This window comes from Opisthorchis viverrini (assembly GCF_000715545.1).
Source record: "Opisthorchis viverrini unplaced genomic scaffold opera_v5_130, whole genome shotgun sequence".
Taxonomy (NCBI): domain Eukaryota; kingdom Metazoa; phylum Platyhelminthes; class Trematoda; order Opisthorchiida; family Opisthorchiidae; genus Opisthorchis; species Opisthorchis viverrini.
This window is the reverse complement of record NW_008751788.1, coordinates 120,687-143,590: the sequence shown is the minus strand read 5'-3', so window position 1 is coordinate 143,590 and position 22,904 is coordinate 120,687. Positions and strand designations below refer to the sequence as shown.

At 45.5% G+C, this 22,904-nt stretch overlaps 1 protein-coding gene across 1 annotated transcript; it reads right to left on the bottom strand.

Moving 5' to 3' along the window:
- Positions 1 to 92: 92 nt before the first annotated feature.
- Positions 93 to 21,654, bottom strand: T265_06381 (hypothetical protein; the record flags this gene model as incomplete). Its single annotated transcript, XM_009171629.1, has 8 exons — positions 93 to 555; positions 4,329 to 4,408; positions 8,753 to 8,842; positions 13,171 to 13,484; positions 13,652 to 13,847; positions 14,659 to 14,760; positions 14,856 to 14,944; positions 21,397 to 21,654. The coding sequence occupies 8 exons, from the start codon at positions 21,551 to 21,553 to the stop codon at positions 441 to 443; spliced, it is 1,143 nt and encodes a 380-aa protein (XP_009169893.1).
- Positions 21,655 to 22,904: the final 1,250 nt, after the last annotated feature.

The window sequence follows — 22,904 nt, the reverse complement described above, 5'->3', positions numbered from 1 at the left end:
GCATTCACGTTGCACTCGAAATGATGGGAACCGAAGGTAAGATCACAAGTGGACGCCCTCGCGACAGGAGAGAAACAGTCTTGTTGACGCACAGCTCCGTAACAAACGCACTCACGACAAACGTTCGTCAAAAATAAATAGTAACACGTGAAAAGATGCGGTGTATTTTCGACTCAGTGAGAATATGAAGAGAAGTGCTGCCCAAGAAGACACTAGAGTAGTAGTTCACGTAGTGTAGCACTGCACGACCGAACCGATAAAATATGCTCACAATCAGTGAGTGTAGAAGGGTGGGATAGGAAGAAAATAGCAGGGATGGGAAAAGCAGAGTGATAAAAGTGAACTGGGGGTTCATCACAGATGACGGGCATTCTATGTGCAGTGATTGATAGCTTGAGAGACTAGGAGGGAACGATGATCAAGGATCATATACATTGCGGTCAAAGCGGTTCGGGAGCAACGGTGGACACGTAGCTGCGGACCGGAGAGAACCGACATTCTGGGAACTGGTCTGAGAAGACGTTCAACGTTATCAGTTGATCTGTTTGCGTGGTACTGTGAATGAGAGAGAGAGAGACCAGGGGGATGAGTTTGGATTTACCAGTGAGTACGTTCCATTACCTGCCACTTCAACAGCCGTTTAACGGTTGGGAAAATCGAGTTGATACGTAGGATGAGAACCATAACCAGAAGATTTTTTCCGAAAAAATTTAATTGTACTGTATCTGCCCCCCTTAAATTTGCTCAATTTCGCTTGAGCTTATGGCGTCACCCATCCAGAAAGCGTTCTTTCCGATAATACGATATCATTTTTTTAACCTGGGAAAGCTTGCCAGTGAATTGCATTCGGTCACCTGACATCTTCCTAGAGAGTGCCAAGTGAATGCCGTCCGTTGAGTTTAGTCATGACTTTAAACGAACTTGAAGACACCTTTGTGAATGGTTGCAGCCGTTCGGTGCAGCTGGAACTTTTCGAACAACCTAGGCTGAAGCGATTGATAGCTAAGAAGAGGAAAAAGTTCTGAAAGGACCAAGGTGTTGCGAACTTCCTATGAACAAAAAAAGCCTAGTAAGGCAATGTAGGGTGAAGCGCAAAGCATAAAAGACGTTCGGCTGTAGGAGTACCCAACTGAATCACAAGACTTCCGTTAGGGAGTGCTTGCCGGGATTTCTACCAACCAAACTGGATGGTGTTCCCGAACCCGTTTGTTCCAACTTTCTAGTACTCCGGCTAACGATAACTAAAGGATGTTCCGTGTACGAACCGCCAATATGGTCACAGCAGCAAATGGTGTCTGGTACGGAGGAAACATTAAAACAGAGGGGTTGGAACATCCAGGTCCCGAATAATACTTGAAAAGCGGTGGTAAGAATCGATATATCTTCATATAACTCTCTCTCACAAAAGTGCGTTTCCGGTTGAACAACGTCAGCGTTCAACACCACGGTAAGTATGCGCCTGAAAGACAAGTCCTTTGCATGAGAATAGTCCGTACTTGGGCTGCTTTTCGATGAAATGTACCAATCTGAACAGCCGGGCAAAACAGGTTCGGATCTTCCATTAACCATGTTTGGGATGAGACCTTACATACAAACTCCCAAGTAATGTCCGCCATTTTTCCAACAAACTCCTAGATCCTTCCATACAGGGTGCTCTCACAGGTCCTCTTCCTCTTTTGCTTAAGTATCTTCTAACAATCAGGTCATTCCTCGGCCGAAAGTACGCGGATGGCGTTGTCATTCTTTGTCCGATCTCCAGTGCTGTGTAGTCAACACGTTCGCAACACAGTTGACCAAAGTAAAATACACCAGCGAATATACACTCATTTGCAAACTAATTTGGTTTTGCGGGAGACTCACCTGGAATCTCTCCTATGTGATGTTTCCAGGCAACTGAATGTGTTGCACCAGGCCGCCTCATGTTTCAGTTGCTACGATATTAGCAATATCGCGATGCACATATATTTTTGTAATGGACTACTCATAAGGTTGCTGAGTTGTCGAGGTGTTTTCAGCAACCTTGAGTAGTGCATTACTAAAATAAACTAGCCTTAAAAGTGGGGTCATATCAAAAAAGAAACTTCGATGCATTGAAATTCCTCAGTGCAACAGATCAGGCTGAAAAATATCATCAAATAGGGGTCCACCGTTAACACCACCCTAATTTGTAGATAGGTGCTTATTTTCACTTACGAAATAATATTGATGGATTGAACCTAGATGATGAGCGAAAAATGGGCGGAAGTGATAACAAGCGGTGAACGAGCGAGGACCCAGTGGTTAGAGCGCGAATTTACTGACCGGAAGGTCCGTGGTTCGAACCCGACCTCTGCCTCTCGACTGCCCCTGTCTAGGGGCAGGCAACCCAGCCTCGTGCCTCCTTCACGTGGCATGACAGCTAGGCACCGAAAGGGTGTTTCAGCTGAACGATTTGATTGATTGATTGATTGATCTAACCAAGTAGAAGTTGTAACTCAATACGCTCTTGGATTTATCCAATGGGCGACCACGGTGCATAACTGAACTTCCATCACACTGAGTAGCTGTACAAAGTACCAACTAATACAGCACATGACACAATGGAATTACGATAAGATGTGACATCAAAACGAGTTTTACGATGCCTTCATTAGGCCCTTAGATCAGTGGCATTGTTGCTGTCGACTCTGAGGCCGACGTATAATCAAGTTGGACATCTGACGCAGGAAGAAATAAAATTATGCTGTTCTGAATAAGCGTTGGCGATAGAATTGGTGGGTTCCTGTTTTATCTACTGATTGGTCAATCTGGTATCTGCTGCTGACCCGCTCCATTAACTAGTGCCGGAGAAAAAACTCACAGAAGGGAACACGACAGCCATATTCCGAACAAGCGAGTGCGAGAGCGTGAGTGCGTGCGAGCACGAACGTACAGCGGTCTCAAGCTATTTATTGGTCCAATGCTGACGCACACGGTCTGGCTTCGGTACGAGGCTGTGAAGTGCTGAATACTGCGGGGGCGTTGTCTGACCTTGATCAACGCTGACTCGCGCTGTCTGGGTCTGATACAAGGCTGTGACCCACTGCATGTTGAGGGGGTGTTGTCTGTCTGGTCAACATCTAGCGCAGCCGAGTTTCGGGCATTCAGTGGCTGCTTTCAGGAAGCTGACCTTTCTGATAGTTCCAAACAGGAGTGTGTGTTGAACGAGGATCTGTTCACTAGTGTCTACCAGAGCCGGAAGACGAAAAGATCTAGGAACCTACAGTGGGGTATAAAGTGACTATGAGTAGATCCAGCTTCAAAGGGTCATGGTGTATCCATTCAGTTTTATTTGATACCATGTTGTAAACTGCGTAATTATCCACCAAATGTCGAGGAAAGGCAGGGAGAGTTGCAGATTCACTAGAGTTAGCACTAAAGATGACGTTCGGTGGGCTGAAAACACCGTATATCCCACAGTGCCCAATCCACACCGAATGTTAACCAAGTTCATTGTTTTCTCGGGACCCACTCTAAAACGGGAATACCTTGTGAGATGCAGAAGAGGAGATGGTTGGAATCCTAAGAGATGAGACAGCGAAAAAAACTGTAGTAATCTGGTGACTCGGGGACCAGGTATAACCACTCGTATTTGCGAAACATTTTTTCTTTTTCACTAGTGTTTTTGTTCCCTTGGGAAAACAAGCTACCTCTGGGAGTGAACGAGAATTTTCGATGAACTATGGCGTGCATAAATTCCGCAATAGAGGTCAGGTTTTATTCTAGACGGCATACTAATTTGAAGGCCTAGTCCAAATTGGGCAGTCCACTGAAATCTCCCGGAGGAAGGACAACCATTCGCCCGAAGGTTCACCAATGGCTGCAACGATACAGCCACCGATGTGAAGTAGTCTACAGAGTACACCTTCAGAATGGTTTAGCATTATAATCAATGAACTACTCTGTGAAGGAAGAGCCTGACACGATAGTCCAATTATAACGCGTTACATTCGTCCTTATCAGGAGACCTAAACGATGACAAAGAGGTGAGCAAGACGGCCGCAGTAAGGGCTAGGCGAATGGTAGAACTTTTGGGGGCATTTTCAGGTGTACGACTTATACAGATCAGCATCTCGAAAAACAACACCGAACTATACCGCCGCCTTCAGAAGGACTTTTATAAAACCAGGCCAACGAATATCCGGGCCCGAGCCTCCAAAAACCGGTAGGGCCACAGTACTGAATTGTGACCGGAAAAAAGAGGGAACGACATATGCACATTATACATGTTCGAGGCATGTACGATAATCACGTGACAAAATACCAACGTCCAATAGGCGATCAATCGAACAAGTTTGCCCACAACTCACGTGTTCAATTGACGGATTGTGTACGAGTCCCAGTGTAAAACATTATGCAACCGTTTTTTCGAACTGGAAAGCTTGAAGCGCTGTGTGTAGCAGAAAACAGGTGATATCGAGGGAATCAGTAAATAAACAGAAAAATCGGAGCGGGTTGTGATAAAAGAACCCAGAAGAATGAGTTCCGCGTATAGAGTTCTTTTTACAAGAGTACCCTCGGAGAATGCTATCATGAAGGCTGATGTCCAAGAAGGGTGCCCAGGAGGAAAAAGAATGCCATAATCATCGAGATGGAATAGATTTTTATTATGGCTAAGCAGTACCAAAACTATGCACTGTCCAAGTTGGAGTAATAGTGGTAGGTATGGTATGGACGCTAATTAGTACTGTCCAGAGAGCACTTCATAAAGAAACTCCCAAAGTAGAACTCAGAGAAAGAGAGATGATTCAGTCTATGAAACACATAGGGCAATGCTTTTACATTGATAATGATGGTAGACATTTCCCAGGGATATGAGTTCAGCAACTCATAAACGCTTCCCACATCATGCCACGTGATGCAGCAACATGTGCGTGCTGAAAAACATCTGCAAAAGTGTGACTAAAGCAGAGCATTTCTAGAAAAGAGATTTTGGCTTGTCCCAAAGTAGAAGCGCCCTATACGGTGCTGACACACTGGTATTATGAGAGGCAGAGCATCGTAGCAAGTTGGGATGAAATCGTTTGTGGTCAAATGTCCAGTTATGTGGGAATTCAGTTCCCTGAGGAGCAAAAACACAACAATAATTCGATATGAAAACACTTCATGGGAGGCCAAGTCCTAAAGAGTCAATGAGAGCTGCACGAGAACACCGGACGATGAATCCGGAACCTCTTACGACCTCTGAGGCCCATGACTGCACAAGTTCTTTCAGGCGCCACTGGGTTCCTTGTCCGGACGACCTCCAACCCACACTGTTTAAAGATGGGTGCAGAAATAAAGTCACGCGTATTAACGTCCCACTTTTAGTGTTCCTGAATCTTCGAGGTGTGATTCACTCGACTGACAGGTTCATTCTCCGTAACATGCTTCCCAGCAAGGAATGCCTCGGGGCATTGCACGAGTCTGGTGGGAACACAGGGCCAGCAATGCTGAAGTACGTGGAATGGTATTCGGAAGAAATAACTCACTCTCGATGGATGGACTGATCACACTGCATCGGTTGCGCCACGTGCTGCGTATGCCAGTGGACCGAATTCCTCGAAGGGTCCGCTTCGCACAACCACATGGAAGGTGGAAACGAGCCAGAGGCGGTCAAACAATGACTTGGCAGCGCAGTATAAAAGCCATTACCATCGAACTCAGTAGCGCTAGTCATTGCTGTCTTCCTGGATGGGGACTCCGAGACGGGCCACATCAATAATTAGAGGCATTGTCAGACATGGCCAAGTCGTGTCCTCAATGGTGCTCGTGCATCCAAGCTACTGCCTTCAACGTATAGCTCCGTTCCCAAATCTCCCACTTAATAGTCCACCGACAGTGCTGTATTTATGCACTAATCTATCAGCCCCCGCCTCCAATGCGGAGCTACCCATCCCACCTCCCCAAATCATCGGTGAACGAAACTCTGACAGCTACAACCACTGAACGACAAGTACACGGTTCTTACAGCTGACAATGATGATGATGATGATTCTCAGACTCCCGGGTGTGTGAGGGTTTACGGTAAGCTCTCCAAAAGCTTCTGTAAACAAAGCGGTGTTCGTCAGAGATACCCACTCTCTCCATTCCTATTTGATTTCATCGGAGAGATAATGAGACGAACGCTAGTATGTCTTCGAAACCCCGGTATTCAAATAGCTGCTGACGAAAACCTTGTCGATCTGGAATATACAAACGATATCGTTGTTGTCCTGGAGGAGAAGACGCAGCTATTTTTGGATGAGCTGACCAAAGCCTTTGGTATGCATGCTCCTGAAAATGCAGACACCGAACACGCTGATTAAAATGCAAGGATGGGCACTCGAAGTTGTGGAGCGTTTCACATACCTTGAAAGCTGTATTAGTTCTGACTGCAGTGCAGAGATGTCCGGAAGGTCAGATTCCTGAAAATAATCCCGGAATGCCCGAAACAGACTGAAACCCTCAAACTCCAACAAAAGCTTAATCGAGAAGTCCACAAGCATCCTGACCAGTCAATCAATCAATCAATCAATCAATCAATCAATCAACAATCAATCAATTCAGCAGCATAATATTGTGAATACCCTGGAACTCCTTTGGGAGATAATCAGTCCAGGGTTGACTACATCGAAAGCACTTTTGATATGCAGAAAGACCAACAAAACTATCCTGCGGGATATGTGGCGTAAGTCTCACGTCCTACACTCAATCGGCCTGTTCATTGAACTTTCAAAACGTGCATCGAAATAAAGTGTGTCCAGTTGTTACAGCTTCGTTCGCTGAAGATAATGAAAACAATCGAATCGGAGCCACAGGCTAAAGTGGCTCAACCGGTTCGTTGAACTCGAAATTCTCTGCTTGTCAGATACGGCATGGATAGAGTGGCACGCAGTGAAGGCGATAGCTTAGACGCAAGAGTGCCATTAACTACGTGACACTGCCATATGTGTCAGGGTCACCAACCATTGGTTTGTCTCGTCACGTGGTCTCCATTCGGGAAACGGCATTTACCGATGCAGACAGGGTTAACTAGTAAGGGCTTTCATGGTTCGTTGTTAACCAACCATGGGTCATTTCCACGCGAAATACGGCTGGGCGAAGAGGGCTCGGAGTTCATCGCCGAAACAGAGAAACCTATGGAGTGTGATCAGCTGATCTATCGAGAGAGTGAACTTTCCCAAAAGCCATATGGTGCACTTCAGCATCACTGATCTGGTGTTTCCGCCAGACTAACGTAATGCATCGGAGACCTCTACGAGCAGATGCAGAGAGTTCTCTTAGGTCTTCCACAGGCAGCGGCCACGTCTCTGATCCATAAAGTAGGACAGATCAGACCGTGGCATTGTACACACTACCTCAACAGATGTATTCCCAACAGTCCACCCGTCTACCAATCTAGGTGATTATTCCGTCAGCTGACAATACACGATTGGTACTAGAGGCTATTTGTACAAGCTAACTTGTTTTCAACTAGAACTGCCTTTTGTTCAATCCAGGCTGGTATCTGTCAGAGTGTAAGCTGGCCGGAGAGTGCGCTTGAGGGCCTGAAGCCATGTTCAAGTTTCGTTACACAAAATGTCGAATTCACGGGCGTCCAAAAGCTAAGGCCGATTCAGCAAGTGGACTGAGCTAGTACTGAGATCACCATCAATACTTGGCGTACCCAGCATAATGGCTAATCCGGTTTGCTGACGTGGTTCAATTGCTTTGAAGCAAACAGTCTTCCTGAATGCACTGCAATCCTTTAAATCAGGCTCTCCCCGACGAAGTAGAACATTTTGCCACGGTTGCCGGAAAGAAACATTATATTGTGGGTGGGAACGGCATAACGGGAGTGCGGGGAGCAGTGAATACAATTTTTGTACAGGATAACTGTCGATTTGGTTCAGAAAGCATCGCGACCGATTGCACCCTGGCTAAATTTCCGTCGGAGTACTCGAATAGTGAAGCGTGACATCCAACACGGCGTTGNAGATACTTTTCGACTGTATAAGTTGAGGAAGAGCGTTGATTCAGTGGTCCCCACCAAGAGTCTTTGATTGATCTTACTCACAGAGCAGAATCCTGCAAAAACAAACGGTCAAGGAGACTATCTATCCACGAGGCCCAGAGTCCGAAAGCAACCGCAATTTCGCCAAAGAGTCACGAATCAAGGAGGCCCGTTACACCATTTGTTAACCAGCGCTCCCCCCATTAGTAAAACAAACGGTCTATCAAAAAGGTTGAAGCGACGCGTATCCATTTTCGTCCTTTACTTTGGTGACGGACCAAAAGGCAGTGAGTAGGATTTTCAAAGTAACAGTAACGTGGGCAGAAGGTCTTTTAAGAGTATTTTGGGATGCTTGGAGTAGTGGGCTAACCAATACCCGTGTCACGGTGGATACTACTGATGAGGCATGCGAGTAGTGTGTTTTCTCGTGAGTCCGCTTCGCGTCTCTTGAAAAGTGAGATCTGTTACGGAATTCGTGGAGTCACTTTGTAGCATTTGCTTGCATTTGAGTAATAGGCAATGAATATCCAGGGAAGTTCAGCAATACGCGTTCAAAAAGAAGATGGATATTCGGTTTTGTACACAAGATGCATATGAGAGTTTTGCCCCTCCTGTCCAATAGTCTGTAACTGTTCAGTTGGTGTTTCTCTAATAAATAACTCCGCAGCGAAGGACCTCCTCCTTTCACCCGTAGTAACCACCCCAATCATATTTGCGCATCTAGGAGACACAATATTAACTAAGACTAGACACCTGAGAGCAGTACTCACAATGTTGTACGTGACCTGTTGTTCGGAACTGAACAGTTGAGCTTGTCTTCGTCGACGAAAAGGATGTAGTTTCTCTTTGAAGAGTGAGTGTACAGACAATCTGTTTAGGAAATAAGCAACCGGAAAACAAGCGTGAAAGTCGGCACAGTGTGAAATGAACAGTTCAAGAGAAAGTGTCAGAAGTGATGTCACCTAGCCAGAAAAAGAATTGTCATCAGTAGTTGGTCATCAGAATTTATTTGAAAGCGGCGTTGTGAGAAAAAACAAAAAGGGAAATGGAATGAGCTTATTGCCAGTCTACTACAAGTATTCCAACGTGCTTACACATCCAGATATTTAACCACATAAAAACAGGAATGCTAGTGACATCAATTAGCAGTTATAACCTGGAGAATTTCTGGTTACCAGCCCCCATCCTGCAAGGTAGGTCTCTGTTGGGACTTGTGGACGATCGTGCAACTCTGTATCGGTCCCTTGGCTTCCTGCTCCGCTCTACACAGCCCCTTATGGAGACAAGAGGAATCATTACACCTGTATCTATAGCGTAATGACAGAGTGTTCCACAAGGTCGTGCTAGAATCACCGTGAGGGGGCGGGAAGCGTCAAGTCAAAGATGCTCGATCCGCATTGGCTGGCATTCTGACCAATCAGAGGATGTCTTCGTTTGGTCCGTGTCCTGAACGTGACACTTCCGTACAAATGACGTGATGTTCGGTTATTGGGGACGGCTGGGCTCCGAACAATCTCACCAACGATACCCAGACTTTTCGCAGTCGCCTTCAAATCGTTCTGTGGGGAACAAAGGCTTGTGCTTGTAATACTCCAGATTAGAAACAAAAAGCGGCACTTTTCCGGCAGACAATGACTAAGCATATACACAAACTCAAGCCAACTCAACTAGACATAGGCTTCAGTTGAAATCTCTAAGGCACAGCTGAAAATTCGTTTCCCAAGTGTAGTGTTGCGGATTCGTCGAAATCAGGGCTATCGTTCTGAGAAAATGGTTAAGGGGGACTTGAAGATGCAGCGTTTACACCGGTTGCAGAGGCACTCTCACAAACTGATGGCATAACAGTCTGCATTGCAATTTCATTAGGAGTTATGTCGCTTTGTTGCCAAAAGTGGCGAACACGATTTCTATCATGGAGATTCGTGCACTAATCTCACTCATCACTTACAAACTACGTAAAAATTTCCACGAACTTAAGCACTCTTCCTTGGGTTGCAGGTGGCAAGTTCAAGGAATACATTTCCAGCAGAACGACGCTGAATACTGTGGGTGCAAAACGCATGTCGAACGAAGGGACGGTCTTTACCAGTCCATCCAGAAAGATTTAAGATTTCTCTTCTTCGAAGACGAGAACGACGCCGTCTAGGTCAACAAGGCTTCTGTCAACAACTATTTGACCAACGGGGTTTTGAAGACCTTCCAGCGTTCATTTCAATACCAAACGACTGGATATGAATAAAGGGATAGGGCATACCGTTTCTTGTATGGAAGAGCTTACGGTGCACCCACATGTCCAAATGTCTGACAACACAGGACTAAATACATGGGCAAACTTCCAGCATATCTGCTGCTCTCCAAGCCTGTTAAGAAGAACCATCTGCTCAAAAGAGTCAAATACATCCGCATGTCACTGTGTTAAAGCGGAGAAGTGATCAAGGTAACTATCCAAAACCAAAACCAGCTTGTTGGTGTCCGGTCCATGCTTCAAGGGCCATCTCACAAGACAACGGCCAGGTGACCTTAAAATCTCACAACCATGTGAATTCAATTGGTCTCCTGTAACTGTCGAATTCTCTGCGGCCAAATTTTTGAAGTTGGGCAATGGTGTCAATTCAACCCAATTGTTTGGGCCAGTCTCTTTCTCCCAGACAGTTGGAGATGAATCAGACCAACGATGCCTAGAGACTTTATCCCAAGCTTTGGACAAGTCGTCCAGACCAGCAGCTAGGAGGCGCTTGCGAGAAAATACGCAGTCACAAACTTCCGACACCGGGAGGAGTTTTAGTTTTCTAACGAAGTTCGAAAATCTCACCGACCGACAGCGAAGAAACAGTCTTCATTAATGATAACCGGGCCAGTGTGATCCTTGATCTCGCTCAGAGACGGTTTTCGGAGACCTGCCGCACAGATTCCATGCAGTGATGAACTTTCCGGCACTTCTCTAGTATTCCTCACTTCTCTAATTTCATCAAACTTTTGTACTCACCCGGCTTTACAGTCGGCATGTATATTAGTTTAACTTGGGGCCCGATTGAAGTGTGTTAGGGACTGGAGTTCAACGACTTTACTCGCATCTTGAATTTTATCCAAGTGCACAACACACAACGTTGGGCGAGTCAAGCGTACAAACGAAATCATCCTGCTGTCCTGCTTGCTTCTGAGTGTAAATTTTGAAGATCACCAGAAAAACTGGAGTTTGAGGCCTGCAGCGAGATGCTTGAGGCAGTCCTGACTGGCTGGCCTACAACGAAGAGGCTAGAGGTGGGAAACGGTGATAGAGATATGTGGTATTGGAGGAAGAGAGGCACCAGCAAGAGCCGTTTATCCACCCTGCTGCATGAAGCAGGCAGGCTGATTCACAGTGGCGTATTGCCAGAATGTTCGGGTCTAGGCAGGAGGACGATTGATGTTCTCAATCAAAGTCTTCAGCTAGAAAGCAAGACAATTGTGTTTGGTAGAAACTCCAGAGCATTTCAACTTTTAGAGAGCGAGTTGTCACGCACACCCCAACCCCAAACTGGGGGGCCAGGAGACACCTCTAACGATTGGTGACCGGCATGAGGTTGCGGGTGCCGCATGAACACTGTCCAAGATACCTTGACAGGTGAAGAAGACGCACAAACCGTCACATTACGGTTTGTGACAGAGTGCTGAAAATGCGAAACGACGCGCATTACGGAGGGGATTACTCGTCAGCTTCGAACAGATAGCAGACTGAGAGAAATTCATATTTGGCAACTGTGCCCACTTAACCAGGTAGCATATTCATTAATTTGGAACTTATTACGGGAGACATTTACACAGAGATATGTAAGCACACCTCTATGGCAGAAGAAAGCCGTTCGTCTTTGAATATAGTATTAATAAACGAACTATAGCAAAACTCGAAGGTGAGACGTGAAACGATGACTCTAGAACAAGGATTTGCGTACTGAGAAGTGGGTGCATACCTGACAACTAAAGTACAACGCTGAAAGCAGTGTCGCCGACCATTAATGAGATCCAAGCTTGTCAAACACACAATGGTCGTTGGCTTGTTCGCTGAGCTGGCCCAGCTACCGACATTCTCCTCGATAGAAAACACACAACGGCCTTCTTACGGAACTGCTGGCTACTCAGTTGTCCCCTTATCAAGGCAACCTATTAATACAGGTGAGAGTCATTTCCAAGGTTTTGTCATTACATATCCAGTAGGAGATCATGTGAATCAGGGTCGAAGTTAAAGCCATAATATCACCTGGTTTCTATTCAAAATGGTAAGATAAGCTCTGTCGGTTACTTATAAACATTCAGTAAAGTACATTAATCTCTGAAGAGAAGCCACTCGACTGAATTCCAAAGTAGTGTTTCCCATCAACCATTACTTAGTATGCGATCCCATCCATAGGAAGGTCCAACTCTATACGAAGGGTCAAATACTTTGATTCTCCATCAGGATTTAATGGGAGTTGGGTGCCATAGATGGCTGCCCACTATGTGGTTCTACAAAACCGCTTTTGTGGACCAGAATCAGTGGACAGAATGTAAAAGAGAGGTAAAGGAAATGCCTCAGTAGGCGTAGTTAATTTCATTCTTCATTTCGGCGCTCCCAAAAACTGAAATGAAAAATGTCAGTGCTATGCATCACATCCCCGTCGCAAGTATTGTAGTTCACAGTAAGCCAGAAGAACACGTAAGAACGGACAAGGGTGTTTTGTGTGTACGCGGCCAACGGGTCCGCTTTCGTGGCGGGTAAGCATACGACTGAGTCACATATCCAGTCAACCCACAACGCGCACGCGAGCCAACCAGCCACTCAAGTCACATGCCAGATCGATGGTGGAACGACGAACGGACACGCACACGCGCAAACTCTGACACACCGGAAGCAGCCACTACAGTAATCAAATATGTTTATTCTTAAACTGAAGACATGTTGTACTGGTGAATATTATCTGCTGAACGATACACCTCAGTATCACCACCGATAACGATAGACCAGAAAAAATTGATGCCTAGTTGCCACAGGAGACTAGTTAAAGTTTTAAATGACGGTTACACCGTAAATGTGCAAAAAGAAAAAAAAATCTCATCAAGTGCTTTCTACCCAACATTCCTAAACTTTGTAAGCAACCTAGGGGAACACACTTTTGCAGTTGACGAGTATGGTGAACATAGATGGATCACGGACTTTGACAAAAGCAAACAGCATTACTCACAAGGTCCGGATCCACGAGGACATAGGTGCCTTGCAATAGTCCACCACCCGAAGCGCTCAGAGAGTCTTGAACTAGTCCCGAACTATCAGCCTCCGTACCGGTGGGCAAAGCGCTCGCATCACGCTGGGTTATGGCGAACGGTTTTCCCAATGCGGCAACAACAGCGTTCGGTGCGTGATAGGACGTGAGCATATTCACATGGCCATCTGGGTAAAAACGAATCCCTCGATAGTAGACAACTAGATGCATTGGACGATAAATGCCAGACAACGCTTCTCCAGGGCGGACGTATGTGATGCGACAGAGGTAGCATCCTAAAAGGTTAGACGAGGTACAGACATGAATCAGCATAGTCAAAGTGGAAGAGAGGCGCATGCTCGGAACGACATCAGCCAAAACGATCACAATGGTTTTGGCAGATAACCCATGCGCAGATTTCAGTATGACATCGGGTACAAATGATGAAATCCGAGCAACATACCATCCAACAAAACATGTGGTCTGTGAATAGCCATGTCACGCCAGTCTTTGTAGCCGTAGTGAAGTGGGACCGCAGCAGTCAATTGTTCACCCCTCACCCCGTGAGAATGGTGGTCGAGCAGACGGGGCCACAATCGAAGACAAATAGATCGCCAGATAGACGAATCACATGCCAGCAGGTAAAAACCACGACACACCTAATATGGGTAAGAAGACGGTTGTGGTAGTTGGATAATGGTGTCCGTTCGATCAAATGATTTCAACAATAATGCAAAATGAAATGCTGTCATGACTGATGCCGTAAAACCACACAAACAGCGGCGGACTGTTGGTAAGGGCGTACTACTCATAAGGTCACCGAAAACACCATCTTTCAAGTCGATTTCAAGAGGAACACGTACACACGAGCTTAGCGCTTAGGGTGTAACTAGGACACTCGCCTGTCTGTCAGCTGCGATGGCGATGGGGATACTCTCGAGAGGCAGAAAGTCGCTGACTAAAAGCTCAGCGTTTCAAAATTTGACAGTACTTACAAACCTGGCTTATGTAGTGGAAGCTGAATATCAGGAGAGTTACAATTGTAGGTGTAGACAAAGCGGATAATTTGCTACAGTTACGCTAAGACTAACCGGACACCTCAATTTGAGCACTCGGATCACTGAAACCGAAAGAAGCTTGTTACTGTGCGATGCGCCGAGGAGGAGTGAGGTGACAAAGACCAACGGGGTATATGTAAAAAAGCTCTCATCCACAAAAAACAGTCATAGTTAACGCAAAGACAGCAATATTTGCAAAACAAAGCCTATGGCAGAAGAACAAGACTTATGCGGCTGTGGAACAAGGCTTGAGGACCCTCATTAGAGAATACACGTAAAATTGCCTTGATAACAAAAATACGGTTTAGAAGTACACATCTGAAGGTGCCATCAAACAGGAAAGTACGGACGCGACCTGCTTAACTCCCATTAGAAATAGTCCTATATACGAAAAAACACAATGCGGACTTACACGAGCTAGCCTCCCCAAAATTCTTGTATCCAAATGACTGCCAACGGCCCACCGAAAGATTCGCAGCAGCAATTCGTGTGGCAAGGCGGAAATGTGGGTCTTCTACAATAGGATGGATACCACAGTAAAAAAGATTAAAAAAAAACACGAATGTGAACTCACCGCAGAAGACACACATTCCAAAGAGATCTGCTTACTTTGTATGGTTCGTCCTCTGGGTCCAAGGCCTCCGCCGGGAGATCATCAAAGCCATCGCCAGTGGCCCAATGATCGGGATTACGTATAGCTGCGAAAAGAAACACATGGGTGTCACGTGTTGGGGTTTCAGTCGAGTGGATTAGTCCAATAAATCAGCACTGATCAATGTAAACCTTAAAATTCTGCGTGACAAATATCGTTGACCGGCAAGTTACGGTGCAAGATTTTAAGATCGGCTTACCAAGGAGCAATCTATTTGTTAGTTATGTGTTGCAATCAATCACGGGAAATTTCGTTAAAGAGTGTATGAGTAGCATGAAGTTACCGAGCAAAGGTGCTTATTGTTTAATGGTATTCGAACGGAGTTCATTGGACGAATAATTAGAAAGAAGACAATCATTCAGCTGTAACATTATCATCATTATTATTATCATCATCATCATCGACAGCATGACATCAGTGTTCAACACCGATGCTTCACTGCCGTACAACCATGATTTATTTGAAAGCCTTATTGTAAGGAAAAGAGTAAAGGTGGACAGGGAAGGGACTTAGTGTTAGCTTACCACAATCATTCCGAGGTGCCCATACCTCCATACATTCACGCAGGCGATCTGGATAGAAGCTGACAACAAGAACTACACTGACATCGATTGGCACCCATATACTGTAGTGTCTTTAACCAGGCACAGTGAGGATCACGCTGGCCCCATCCTGGAAGGCGAGTAGCACCGACAGCACCCAAGCGTTTCGTGATCTCCTTCATACTCCTCTACCAGGTCAAGTGTTGGCCACCTCCCTGTTTACACCACTCCAAATTGTGCATGGAGAACAGCACTCTCTTCGGCAAACGCAACACATGTCCCAACCAACGCAGCTTCTGGTGCTGGACACATTCTCCAATGGAAGTACCCATTGCACAACCGAAAACGCGCTTTCTAACTGCTCATTACGGATACGCCGACACCAACACACACGAGCTATGGTTTTGAGACAACGATTGTCGAACACCTGAAGACGTCTCAGTTCCGCTGCTCGAATATGCCAAGTCTCACAGCCACACAACAAAACCGCCAGTACTATAGCCTGGTACACACGTCCATTGAGATTCAGGGACTGAGATACTACTAGTTTGTCCAAGCCAGGACAGGGACCTTCCAATCAATAACTTCAACCGATGTTTGACACTGGGCTTGTTGCAGTTCCAGCTTTGGAACTGCATGCAACTGGATGCTATATTGTCTAGACGGGCTGGCAGAACGAGTCTTAATCAATCGCACGAGTCGAACTAGTCCAGAGAGTCGCAGAAGTTATTCGGCTGATCATTAGTCGGAAAAATTCGAAATTCAAACATACTGGTGACGAAACTGTTTCTTTATGACAGACTGACCGACCCGTTCGGGCGAAATGTCTTGGAGAAATCCGACCAAAACCGAGCAAACAACATTCGAGGATGGCCTAATACACTGTGTGGGAACAACCTAAGGTCGTCTGCTCTTACCTTAAGCGAATCAGTGTAGGGGGTAATCAAATCGTAGGTTAGCCATCAAAGACTTATTATATAAATGACGTGCACGTAGTTCCTACTATTTATTGATAATGGAAGGAGGGAACAGCTTAATGAAGCGAAATTCCTGATGCTGAAATACCTTCAATTACGCAAAAATGAGTCGTGTCCATCAGTCCGTCCTTTCTTCCACGTGTATCGTCTTCGAATCTCCATACACAAAGAGTTTCGGGCTCAACCTCCGGTGCTGTTCTGTACTGCATACGGGGCATTCAGTTGACAACACACTTGGCTTAGCAAAAACCGCGTTCGGCATTTTCTATTGAGTGAAAAGGGTTTATTGGAGTATACAACCAAACCAGGTGTCTCTAGTGAGTCATTCTTTTCTCTCAAAACCATCTGGTGTACCCAGTTTCCCGTCAAATACGGGCTAATTCTCGGAACCAAGATTGAATCCAAGGGATCCAGTCAGCACTGGATTGGGTAATTTGCACACAGGATTACCAACCACCCTCAGTGGTAGTCGCCCCATCCACTTCTACTCGGTTCCTCATCTGAGAATGGACAGCTGTAAGCACGTTAAAAGGACAGTCCCGGATCAAGCAAGCTCGCACTGACTGGTTCTCAATACGGACCTTGCTCGCAAAAAAAAGCAATCGAAAACCAGAAATCGTCTATTTGTGGCACCCTTTAGGTGGACTGCCACCATGCAACGTGAACGAACTACAAGGGACAAGGCATTCCGCGTTACCGAAACGTAGACGTAGGCAGCAAGTTTTGGTTGGGCAAAATTGTTTTGGAAGGTATTGTTTACTACGGAATACAATCTTTGCTGGCTAACCAACGTGAAAATACACTCCAAGTCACATCACAAGGCATTCCGCGTTACCGAAACGTAGACGTAGGCAGCAAGTCAGATTTGGGCAAAATTGTTTTGGAAGGTATTGTTTACTACGGAATACAATCTTTGCTGGCTAACCAACGTGAAAATACACTCCAGGCAAGTCACATCACTTGGGACAGCTTTCCGTACCTCTTTGGTGATGTGTTATCAACCTCTTTTAAACGAAACGTGCGACTACGTGACGTGCACCCCATGACTGAAGGATGGACGGCGCTAAATTCCATGTGAGTGCGATCTAACCACCCTGCTGATCAGCCGCTCGTAGATGGCTTGTTAAAACTTCCAAGCGAGGAATCGCGTAATGTGCATCCTCTGGAGTTTCATGAGATGTGCACTGCTGACGATTCCCCTAAAGCTGAAACAGCTGTACAGTGCTTCTCGGCTTTTCAGGACAGATTAGCTTCACTTAGAGGGCGAAATTCCCAGTCTGATGAACAGAGTCTAGGAGGAACAAGTAGAATGTAATGTAATCCGACTACTAACCAGTCTTGGCATATCCGCGTCGTACTCGGTAAGAATAAGAATGCGCACCGTGTGAAATCTACTCGGAAGGGAGAGAAAGATAAAGCAGTTTTTTTTTACAAACATAACATTTCGATTACCGTTGATAATCTCCGTCAGGAGCACTTATAAACCAACGATCAGATAGACGTTGAAGTAGTCTGTTTTGTTGAGTCCTAGGAACAACCAAGGATCAAGATTTTACGGCCTGACAAAGATCCACAAGGAGGGGACACCAATCGGACCGATTGTGCATCATACAACTACACTTACAGACATTTAAAACTCAAAAACCGGATTCTTCGGCCGCTCCAGAAAGATCTGATAAGCAAGCCCGGAGATTTCTCCGAGTTTGTTAACAAACACAGACAAAAAAACTCACACGCTAATGAAATATACCTCAGCTTCGACTATCCATGTGCCCCAGCTTACTTACCGGTGAAAGCCTCGATATTTTGAATCACCTGTGAGATAACGACGCATTTTTAGCCTCCTGTACTAATGAGCTGTAATAAGGGCTAAACTTCAGTCCAGTGCTTCCCCATTTGATGCAGACTAAACGAAATTGCGCCAGAATACAAGAGTGGTATGAAAGTGGACCCTAGAGATCCCTCAAACATTTACAGCTAGAAACTTCCGAATGGTGACAGTTACTTATCGTGCTCCTCAAGATGCTCCGAGATGATGAAACCAAAAAGGAAAGGATTTACAGCTTACTTTTAAGGTTCCTGTAAAATGTAAACAACGTAGCTTTGGCTGAGATTCTACTGTGGTCCCGTTAATACAGAGGCATCTTTCAAGTTACTGTGCAACACTGCACACGTTGATAGGCTTAACATGCCCGTGTTCAGACGACAGGTAATCCGAAAGGGAAAAGGTGCTAGGTAGGTAGTTTGGATCGGTAGTGTTTACTATGCACGTTCCTCGGGAGTGGCTATTCAAGCAAGGGAAAGTACTCGGCTAGGAGTAGCCTACTTCGCTGGTAAGGTAACAAACTGATAGAAGAAGCGTATAAATCAAAACGCGACAAAATGAGAAGCTGCGTTGGCCAGGGGTAACATGTTCAGGTGACTGGTCGCTTCCACGTTCAAGGTTGCGAATCACAGAATGGCTGCGTCATCGGATGCCGATCGCCAAATACCTGATAATCGTTCAGCTGTACCTTTTTGGCACCTAGCTGCCACGCCACACGAAGGAGGCACGAGGGCTGGGATACTGCTAGGTAGCCCAAGCCTAGACAGGGGAAGTCGAGTAGCAGAGGTCGGGTTCGAACCACGGACCTTCCGGTCAGTAAATTCGCCATGATATGGGACTTAGTATATCTGACGTCGGTTACGTGTGTGTGCTGATGAACAATTTTACAAATCCCGTAGCGGATGCTGAACTCCACCAAGTCCTCTGCAGTTTGTCGTTGTACGGCAAGGCGGGAAATCCCCAATAGCTGAGACTAACAAACAGCCATGTGCTGAAATCTCATAAACCTTAGGGTGATGATTCGGTGGTTGACGAACTAGAATTTAATGAACTGAAGGTAGACTGGGTGAAAGTGGATGATCTGAAATGGGTAAATCGACCAGATGGATGGACAAATTAAACCATCGTGTATGCAAAAAGGAAAGATGGATGTAGGGAATTTGACCGATAAACTTTGGAATTGTGTTTCCAGTATCAGACCAAACATGCTTTTCTCGGGTTGTTGTGAACGCAATCGAACATGTACTGCGCGAAGCTAGGAGAGCATCGTTTTTGTTAGCTTACTTGGGTTTGACTGGCTCAATCGCTTACATCTTTGATATCAGTCCGAGGCTTCTGGATGAGCTCCTTGCCCCCAAAATCTCCTATTGGCTTGAGTGGACAAAACTTTAGCTGAATAGAAAACTAAGAAGTACTCCGACAGACCCTCCGAATAAATATAGGGACTCTGCGCATCTTCGTTGCTTTTTGTAGACTAAACCGTGCTGGTATGTCTTGCATAAGGGCACTTGGGATTATGGCGTGAAAAAATTTTATTACCCAGGGAGAATCTAGTTTTAATTAGGTCTTCGCTAAGAAATCTGGATTGCCTGCCTGCAGGTGAAACGTTCCTTTAGTTAACCTTGGACGCTACACTATCCGGGTTTTGCTTACTCAAACCAGGCGATGTTCCATGCTCAGAAAAATCTAATCCGACGGATTATTCTTCCTTGATCATCTCTAATATGTGGTCGACACCACGGAATAGTAAGAAACCTCCGTGCAGTGAAGCGCGTCATGGCTACCTGGAGTTCTGCCTGGATCGCGTTGTCCCTGGGAAACCTTGTATATAAGCTCAGGCCGTTCCACCCACTCACCGAAGGATGAGTGGCGTTATATACTGTCTAAGAACGAATTAGTCACAACGCCGAGCAGGATCTCGTGACCGAACAGTCAAGTGTTTCAGCCGACAGCCGATAAGTCGCGCGTTTCAATAGACGTGGACTGATGATTATGCCAAATATGAACGAAACGGCTGTACAATGCCTCTCGGTTTTTCAGCCTAGATTGGCCCCATTTACAGGATGAAATGTCAATCGAAAATTTCTAAATACCAAACTAACAATGGATATGTGCCTGTATAAATCTTAAGACAATAAGTAATTGTATTTCTCACCCATCACGTTCACAGATGATCAGTTGTTCATTGCACAACACCGGGGAGCATCGATACGCAAGAACATCAGCACATGAAAACTTCATGTTTTGTTATCTCGCCGGCCTGATGATCTCAGAGTCATCAGTCAGAGGCAAACTTTCGCAATATGCGCGTGATTCATCCTCCATCACAGGACGTTTACGCCCTCGTAAGTCCCCGCTGTTTCACCCTCCCTCAGATTACTATTTCCCTCAGTTTTCGTATGTGTAGTGTTTATACACATGTACGTCTCCGTATTCCTGGTAGAACGATTGTCGAAAATATTGATGGAAAAATTCCTTGTCTTACTTTGTCTGAGACCAGTCAGTGATCATGGTCAAACAAGGTCATAAAATGCGCTAAATAACGACTAGCCTTCACGCAGTGATGCAGCGAAAAAACCATTAGCATAAATAGCATTGGGACTGATGTCCCGCTAAAAATGAGTTCGCCATATTTTTTTAATCGAAAAGCTTTGCAAAAATAAGATTCAGTCTGAAGTCCACCCTCAAAAGACAGAAACGTCACATATGAATTGTTACGAATGATTGTCACGTGAAGAGAACACAAGATGCCAACCGGCTGGAGCCATTCTGGTCATACTTTACCGTATCTGAGTCCTAATACCTAATGGTTAGAGTATATGGCCAGGGATACATCTGTTTTCATGTGTCGTTTGTGGTGTTTTTTGCACCAAAAGTTCTCCTTCAAATGCATGCGCTAAAAATTACGAATTAAAAAAAGCCTTCTGATTTTCTGAAAATGGCCGGCAAAAAAGGGGCAATTCAAGGGGGTACAGGTAAGACCAAGCGGTTGCGAGTGATCAAAGTTTTTCTACCTTAGAAACGATATGATAGCTGTGAATAGTGACCGGTAAAATGATAAAGGAGCATACACACAGCCAATTAGAACAGGTAACAATCAGTAGTGTGGATTTCTGTACGGAGTGAGGTTAAAATGGCCTCGAAAACAACTTACTCAAAAGTTTCTTCTCCACTTTATCCGCCAAATCTTGATAGGACTTTCTTGCAGTTTGTTCAGTAGTACATGTTGCTACGGTCGATGATTCAGAATCCTCGTCATCCGTAGTATCAGAATCCTCAGTGGTCAGACCGGATGCGCTACCACCAGACATTTGAAATAAGACAAATCCAAAATAATTGTCGTCAGGGAAAATCCGTCAGCCTGTATAGGAGATATTCACGTGAAGACAACAGAGCGGGTATAAACACCCGCATCAGCTTCTCTGCAAAAGCAACAGAAGACTCAGGAAAATGTACAACATTGACTAAGGTTCGTAAAATGTAGGAAGTGGCAGAGATAGCTGAATGATCAGGAAAATGAGACTGATTGCAAATGAACCAACTGGTCTGTCAAGGAATGCATGAGTGTTTGGAAACCGCTACGATCCAACAAGTTCTGTGGCGTTAGTGATTATGCTCAGATGGATAGGATCTGCAGTGCAGATGCAAACCAGATTCAAAAGTAGATTCGTGACATGAATGTATAGTGGTACATCCCGGCCCAGGATTCAGCAACGACTAAGACTCGTCAAAAGACTAACAGCCAGTAGGACAATACGTTTGACTAATGAACACTGTCGAGCAGAGAATGCAGTGCAAAGCCATAGTATGCTCCTTGGTAAGTCGCGGGATTCACTTTTGACAAGATTGCAGTGGATGACCCAACATAAGTGAACCTTCTCGAGATTGGGAATTACCACGATCCCCGAAAAATTCGAAGTTTGCGGTCGTCTTTTGAACATCAAGTGCATTAAGTATGTCGTGGTCTGTAATTCATGACATAGACCCGTGAAATCAAACAGAGCCAATGAAAATCCATGCTCAATGGGCAATGCCACAAATGCCTTGTGGTGGGATACCTGAATGTTCGGAACCGAGTTTAAACTCGAAGAAGACAGGAGAATGAACAAGGGACAAGGAATGTTCTAATGTCTCAACGCTCAGGAGATGCATACTAGGCGTTAGTACTAATCACCGTTCAGCTAGATCTGTACACCGATGTTCACAGACTGTCCCCTATGACACCGTAGTAGGCTGAGCACTCCAGAATGCCCGCAGTGTTGGTCCGGCCCTTTTAAAGATGGACAGACGAAATACAATATAATCAATCAACTTATCAGCTATAAACCGTGTACCGTAAGAACATTGGTTCCACCTGCTACAGTTTCGATCACCGGGAAGTGGAAGAGTATGGGATATACAGCGAAGCATTGGAGGCGATAAATAGTTTGTTCGGAAACTAGAAAACTATGCATTGAAGGTCACAGCCATGATGTACGAGCACCAATGACTGAGCGATTGGGCCAAATCCGCCGGTGTCACTAACCATTGGTGAGTTGAGTCCCGGAGTCCCCATTCAGAGATGCAGCAGATGCTGATCCGACCAAACATACTGGTAAGTGTTTTAATGCTTCGTTACCAGGTCATACACTGTCCACCTCTCGGACCCCTTCACTCACTCAC